Source organism: Pinus tabuliformis, chromosome X (assembly GCF_031772625.1).
Source record: "Pinus tabuliformis cultivar Carrire ecotype Pingquan chromosome X, CPIR1, whole genome shotgun sequence".
In the NCBI taxonomy this organism is placed as follows: Eukaryota; Viridiplantae; Streptophyta; class Pinopsida; order Pinales; family Pinaceae; genus Pinus; species Pinus tabuliformis.
In genome coordinates this window covers 338311975-338319744 of record NC_142308.1, presented here as the reverse complement: position 1 = coordinate 338319744, position 7770 = coordinate 338311975, and the positions used below count along the sequence as shown (strand labels likewise).

The 7770-nt window shown below is 45.6% G+C and overlaps 1 protein-coding gene across 1 annotated transcript; it reads right to left on the bottom strand.

The window, feature by feature from the left end:
- Positions 1-1635: 1635 nt before the first annotated feature.
- LOC149139846 (uncharacterized) lies at positions 1636-5857 on the bottom strand. Its single transcript, XM_089450835.1, has 3 exons — positions 5414-5857; positions 3146-4848; positions 1636-2632 (listed from the first exon to the last, which is right to left on the bottom strand). Exons 1-3 carry the CDS (start codon positions 5855-5857, stop codon positions 1636-1638), a joined length of 3144 nt encoding a protein of 1047 aa, XP_089306961.1.
- Between the last annotated feature and the right edge of the window lie 1913 nt (positions 5858-7770).

Below are 7770 nucleotides of genomic sequence, written 5' to 3'. Positions count from 1 at the left end.
ACGAGGCAGAGGAGTTACATGGAAAGTTATGGAAGAGTTACATGGAAAGTTATGGAAATTCCGGATTCCAGCTACTTTTGGCTGTCTCGGCAATTCTTCGGCCACGTTAGAACGACTCCATTTGCAACTATCTTTTTTGGAAATTTTTCCAAAGTAACAAAGGTTGAAATGATTCATTGTCGGGCATTGTTAATTTGCACAAGCTGGAGAGCGGTTAAAACTTAGTTCTCACAATGAAATCGAGCCAAAAGTTAAAGTTTAGCCACAGTCTCCAGCTCCAAGTAATTTTCCTTCTATTTTTCTATAGTATGTTAAAGGAAAATGAAACAAAGAAAGGAGAAAATGGGTAAAACTCAACCGGAGACCAAACCATTGCCTGAGGTTTCTGTAAACCTTAATGAATTGCCCTTAATCGATAGAGATGTTGATGCCCTTAATTGATAGAGATGTTGAAGTTTTTTTCCCTTGGAAAAAGTCGTAATTTCTATTAACTTAAGAAATTACATTTTGTAGATGCTGAGGCATATGCATATGGAGGCATTACTTGCCTTATCAGGAAACATATAAGTCTGTTTACAAAAACTTAAACTGCTGAGTGGTGAATCTCCTCGCAGGGAGTCTGGAGTCAGTGTTATACCAAAACTGCCCTCAACAGCTAGAGGGAAAAAGAAGCAAAAATATATATATCTTCTCTATACAGAGAGAGTACTATGTCTGTCTATACAAGAACTGTTTCTACAGCCGACTGATAGATAAAAAATAAAACATGTTTTTACAATGAGCACTACAAAAAACATGGGCTTAAAGCCCAATTTGTCCCTGTTCTATAAAAGGTCTGTGGTAATATTGATGGTGGGTACCATCAATCTCCTCCTGTATCAACCAGACATTGTCCTGAAGATGCGTTGCCTCTTTTGAAAGTTGGTCAACCTCCATGTTTTGTTCCCTGTAGATATGTCGACAAACAAAAGAGTCAAATATGTTTATCAATCTGTGAGCTTCCTCCAGAATATGTCTGAGAGAATATGCATTGTAATGAGATGCATTATTGAGCCAATTACATACGATTTTTGAATCACCAAATAACTGCAGATGTGTACAATGATGAGATAATGCAAAATATATGAGGTGTTTTGCAGAGCAGAGTTCGGCAAAATTGTTCGTGCCCATCCCCAAGTTTATTTGGATTTTGAAGCAGTGTTTATCATTCAGGTGTAAGATAAGTCCCCCTCCACAGCCTGCTTCCTGGGCTGAACCATCAAAATATGCCCAAGGTTTAGATTTATCAATGATCTCCGGGGTGATGATGCGCTGAGGGGCTACGGGGTCCTCTTCTGGAAGGTGATCATAATCTGAGATTATGTGCTGAGTGATGGATGGCCAGTGTGGTTCTCTGAGATTGAAGATGGACTGATTCCTAGCTATCCAGATGGCCCAGTTGACAAGGAGAGGCATGTTCCTGGCTTTGCCTTTATGAGCAAGGCACCATGAGTTCCAAGCATCTTGGATATTGTTGCCTTGCCAGGGGAGTAAGGAAGGGTAGTGAGCAGATATACCGTTCCATAACTCTTTAGATGAAGTGCAATTCAGGAAGAGATGTTCGGTGTTCTCATCAGCCATACGACACAGATGGCATCAGAAGGGGCCATGGAAGGATCTCTTCATCAGATTGGCACCCGTAGGGATCTTGTCTAAGAGTATATTCCACATTAACAGGCGGGTGCGAGGGGCGGCCTTGAGTTTCCAGAAGGATTTCCAATTAGGGTCAATAGATTGAGGTTTATGGGGATCCATGAGGCAGATGTATCCTTCTTTTGGGGAGTAAAGACCTGTCTTGGCAAGGGCCCAGATGATTTCGTCGGGCTCCTCTGTTAAGCGAATGTGGGCCTGTGTGAGGGCTTCAATATATAGCAGCCAGTCTTGTCTCCAATGCACAGGAATGTCCAAGTCATACGCTGATTTCCAAGCTTGTTGAATGACAGTGGAGTTGATGTGGTCACCAATGTGCTTGATGTATATGATACCTCTATCATTTAGGTAGCTAATTAAGGTGGTAGGTAATCTGTGAGCGTTCCCGCATCCTACCCAAGGGTCCGTTCCAATGCGGACAACGTTGCCTTCCTTTATTCTCCAGGTAATTCCAAGTCGCAGCAGGGGGAGCGCGTTCATCATTGCCTTCCATATGTTGGAGATATTGCTAGCTGGGGGTCGAGACTGTTTGAGCCAATCCATCAAATTTGTAGGCCATATATATTTCGCTAGTGCTACCCGGGTCCAGAGACTGTTTGAGCTGATGAGCTGCCAGCCCAGCTTAGCAGCCAAGGCTTTCGAGAATAGCTCAAGCCTTTTTATGCCCCATCCTCCCCATCGTTTAGGTATAGCGATGCGATCCCATTTTACCCAAGCAAAAGTTTTCCCAGGTTGATTTCCCTTCCATAAGAATCTGCAACAAATGTTTTGTAGTCTGTTTAATATGCCTTTTGGTATCCATGCAAGTGTCATCCAGAAAACTGGAGTGGCCTCAATAACAGCCTTGATGAGGGTTAATCTGCCAGCCCTGGATAGATATTTGTGGTACCAGATCTGTAATCTTTTCTCCACTTTTGCGATAAGCCACGTCCAGTCTGCTATCCTATACCCGAGAGGCTTTAATCAGAAGCCCAGATATTTAAGCCCATCATCCAAGTTAAGAGCAGAAAAAGGAAAACGTTGGGTAGTATAAATAGACTCATGCTGAGAACAACCAATAATGGTGATGGTGGATTTACCTTCGTTAATCATCATCCCCGTAGCCTGTTGGAAGAGCTTGAAGATATTGTACATAATTGAAGAATCTTTGATGCTTCCATTTAAAAAGATCAGAACATCATCAACAAACAGAAGATGAGTCAGAAAGAAATTATCCGAGATCTTGATGCCAGTAAGCTGATGTCTGTCCTTCGCCGCAGTGATGGATCTGCTCAGACCTTCCATAATGAGGAGGAAGAGTAGCGGGGAGAGGGGGCAACCCTGTCTGAGTCCCCTTTCTGATAGGAAGAAAGGGGTAGCTTCACCGTTAAGGAGGACACTATAGGATACATCCTTGATACAACTCATAATCCATTTAATGTAGGCATAAGGGAAGCCAAGGTGGGTAAGAATTAACCTGATGTAGAGCCAATTTGCTCTGTCAAATGCCTTAGAGAGGTCCACCTTGAGAATCATGCCCTTCTGTTTCTTAGTTTTCAGAGTATGGAGGAGTTCTTGTGCAGTGGCAATCGCTTCATGTATCTGTCGATGCTGGAGAAAAGCAAATTGTTCGGGGGATATATGACCAGACAGTATAGGCTTCAGGCGATTTGCTATGATTTTGGCTATAATTTTGTACAGAACATTACAGAGAGAGATGGGTCTAAAGTCATTAAAGGAGGTAGGAGAATCAGATTTCGGAATAAGGGCAATGAAAGTGGATTTGATGGCTGCATGAATACTACCTTTCCTCCTACTGTCCTCCACGATTCTGAGAAGATCATCCCCCAAGATGTCAAAAAATGCAATAAAGAATTCGATGGTCCACCCATCCGGTCCAGGGCTCTTGTCTTTTTTGAACCATTTAATGGTGGCCTCTAGTTCCTCCTTCGATACAGCCATCGTCAGGTTCTCTGAATCCTCTTGTTCTACAAATCTGGGGAAGTATTCAGCAACCCGCATTATCTCTAGTATGTTAGCCATACGGGGTGCCTTGTAGATGGATTTGAAATGTTCGTTAGCAAGTCTAGCCAGACCCTGCTGATCAGTAATCCTCTGCCCCTGAGCATTTTGTAGTTCCCAGATGGTGTTAATGGCTTTTCTGCCATTTGCAAATTTGTGGAAGAACTTAGTGTTATTGTCTCCATCAGTCAGCCATATGGCTCTACTTCTAAGGCGCCAGCTCTCCTCTCTTTCCTTTAGAATTTGTGTGCGCTTAGATATAAGAGTAGAGTATAGATCCTTGTTCTCCAGTGTTGTGAAGGTGCCATCTGACGAATCCTCAAATGTTGCAATGGCTCGTTCGGCCTCCTTCAGTATCTTGTCATCATTAATCCGCTTCAGGTGTGCCCAATTTCTGGAGAGGCTTTTGAGTTCAGATAATTTCCTTAAAAAACCAGTAGTATGCTCCTCCTCTTCCGTGATAGGATTTGATCTCCAATACTCCGATACAAGCTGATGATAGCTGGGATCCTTGAGCCAAGAAGCATTGAATTTAAAAGGGCTTTTGATCTTCGGGATATCCTCAGAGAGTTCCAGGAAGATAGGCCTGTGATCAGATAAACCCCCAGTTCCAACCCACTGTCTAATACGAGGGTGGAGAGTGAGGAAAGCCTCTTTGATGAGGAATCTGTCGAGTCTTCTAGCTAGACTCTGATCACCACTTCTATTATTGGACCAGGTATAATGTAACCTGACAGGAGGGATGTCAACCCAATGATGAGCTTCAAGTAAGGTGGAGATCGAGTCGGACAGGTTATCCGCTTGGGCCGAGTGTCCCCAAGATTCACAGTGTCCCAAGGAGAAGTTCAAATCCCCTCCCAGGATGATGTTGTCTGCCCGGAAAAGTTCAGAAGCAAACAAGGTTCTCCAAAATGGTTCTCTGTCCACACAAGGTCCGTAAACATTGATGATACGAAACTCAGTGTTAAGGGAGCGGTCCAATAAGTCCATACCGATGTAGCCTCTGCCTCCCCAGGAGTTTCGAAGAACCAAGGATTTATTACAGAAACCGATAGCAATACCCCCCGATCTCCCAGATGCATCCAAAGCATGGAATGTCCAGTTCAGAAGCCAAGAGCGAAGAATAGGAATGAGGGTGTCAGCCGAGCAGAGGGTTTCCTGAAGAAAGATCACTTCCAAGGCAGTCGAGGTGAGCAGTCTTCGCAGGGCTAGTTTTTTATGGGGACTAGCAACCCCTCGATAGTTGAAGTATAGAAATTTCATGGAGGGATAGGCAGAGGGCCATCCCTAGCTCTAAGGGCCCTCTCATTCGTTTGTTGTCACCCAAGGGTAACTTCTTCCCCTACTGTATGTCTGGTCTGAGTGAGTCGGGAGGGGCGGCCTTTAGCCGATTTAAAGGAGGTCGGGGGGTGAGTAGGTTCAATGCCTATCACGTCGGCATCCTTTCCCTTTGCTCTGGACCGCAGAGGGTATCGAGGGGAAGGGGGGGGGATGGAGGAGGGGGTGGGGGGGGGGTAAGGTGGGTAGAGGGGAGGGGGGGGAGGATATCAGGGAGGGGGGACAGAGGGAGGGGGAGTGTGAGGGAAAGGGAAGTGTGCAGAGGAGGGAGGAGGGGGGTGATGCCCAGTGGGAGGGGGGGTAGCTGGAGGGAGCCAGAGGGGATGAGGGGGGAGGAGATACCCATGCAAGAGAGCGATGCAAAAATATGAGATATGCCAGATACAGATGATGAAATAGGGAAAAACGTACCCGCGGTCGAGGCGACATCTCTAGTTGTGCCAGAGCTGATGGGCGGAGGAGGCGAGGCAGGTATGGAGTCCGCTGGACGCTTGTCAGATGCCTTTGTAGCAGAAGTGCCCTGTATGTCTCTTGGATCGCCTGGTGCATTATCCACCGGTAGTTGTGTGGGCTCTCCTTCCATCTCCTGGGGCTGTGATGGTCCACCCTCCGTCGGTTCCGGATCTCGGTTCTGCTCAGGGCCCCTTTTTTTGTGGAGGAGGGGGCAATCCCTGTATAGGTGCCCAACCTTGTGACATCTGCGGCAGCGATATGGAATGCCTTCGTAATCTATGATCTGCTTGCGGGATGTGTCCCGCCATTGGATGGTGATGTATTCCAATAGACCTCCTCTGGTGTCGAGATTAATAAGAATTCGAGCATGGGCCATCATACCCGTTTGCAGATATGATTTGTCGTATTCCATATAAGTGTTGTTGGCGTTACCAATCCATTTGAAGATGTCCTCGGACTAGTATTGTAATGGGAGGCCCGACAGTCGAATCCATACAGGTCCAATACCAATCTACTCAGTCTCAGGGTCAAAAAGTGGAGTCCAACGCTTCAGCAATACCGGGGCATGCTCGAAATGCCAGTATGAGGATAGGACCCAATTTGTGTAGTTGGCAAGAGCGAATCTTAGGGCAAACCATCCCCTCACAAAGGTCTACACGAATGGGATGTGGACCAGATGGTGACCCCATACCTTAGTTGCCTAGGTATTCAGTCGCGCGGCTGAGTAATTCCTTCCCCTGATGCGACCGACAAGGACTCTTTCCGCAAAGTCCATGGCTTCACCCCACTGTATGTCCTCTTCTAGTCTCAAGAATATGTCGTATGCTTTGGATTTAAAACACTTATGCTTCTTCTTTGTACCCTGTGGGGGATGGGGGAGCGAGGCCCCGATATGAGACGGACCCGATGAAGAGTGGGTAGGTCGGTGGCTGTGCGAGGAGGGGGGCAGATCAGCAGATTGGAGGGATCTGGCGAGCGGCGGGACAACGGAGTAACTGCCGGATGGGGGAGCCTGAGATGTGAAATTGTACGATGCAGAAGGGTAGTCGGTCACCGGAGGCAGAAAACTAGGGTTTGAGCCCGGGTAAGGGGGATCTAAACCAGGGTTAGGGTTTAGAAAAGCTGAGACAAACCCTAGTGTAGACGGAGATTCCAAAGGAGTGGAGAGAGCAGGCCAGGTGGGGGGATCGTCCGGCAAGACCACAGGAGGTCGGGAGGGTTCAGTCAGGGAGAATTCAGAGCTGTATAACCAGGTCGACGTGGAAAATGGGGTACGCTAGATGGAAACCCCTTCCAACGGGTCTTCAGAATAATCAACGGCATCCAAGTCCTCCATGGTGACAGTTGCGCCTAGGAACGGAGAAGCCCTCCTTACGACTGCAGGTAAACGGAAAGCAGGCACCCTCGAACCGGTCAACACACTAACCGCAAGCACGCCACGAGAGGAGCGGTTGAGGAAACAGAAAGAATAAGACCCGTGAAACCCGCACAGTACAGGTGCCTCCGGTGTAGCGACCGCAACAGGTAAGCTGAGGGTGGAGAGTAGCGACAGTAACGGGATGCGAAGCGGGTGGAATACAGTGGCTGGTCTGAGTAACCGCTGCAGAGAGAAAACCCTAACCAAAACCTTCAGTTGCAGACTTCATCGTGTCCACTGTGAATATTTCTCTTCTACTACCCTTTTACTACAATAAATCATTGACATAGAGATGTTGATGTTATTGAAACAGACTATGAATTTGATCTATTTGAACTAAGAAATTGGGATTTTCAACATTTTCAGAAATCTCAACTGTCATTTCTTTTGTTTTGGAGTCAATTCTTGCTAAATTTATTATTCCCCAAACCTATCACTTCCCTAAACCCATCACTTCCCTAAGTTAGTTGCCTAGTGTTCTGAGAAATATTTGCCAAGAAGAAAGGTCATTATATCATGAGATGGAATTATATTATTTCATATTCCTCGAGAGGATATTTCAAGAATGTTTAAAATTGTCTTGTGTAGTCAAACTCAACCATTGTCTAATAAAGTATTAAATCAATTATTCTAGCAATTGACCCCTAATGAAAAATCTTCCCTTGTTGAATCCATTTTTCTTGATATAGCCAAATTCCATAGAGTAACCCTCCATATCCTTCAATTATATTTCCTTAGATTTCAAGATAAATTATCTCGAGGATTTGTTGCTTATTAAGGTTTGATGATGACCAAACTGTGAATGAAATTGTGTTAGGGATTTTATCTTCAATTTCTCCAGTATATAAGTCTTCTATCTATTTTAATTCTAG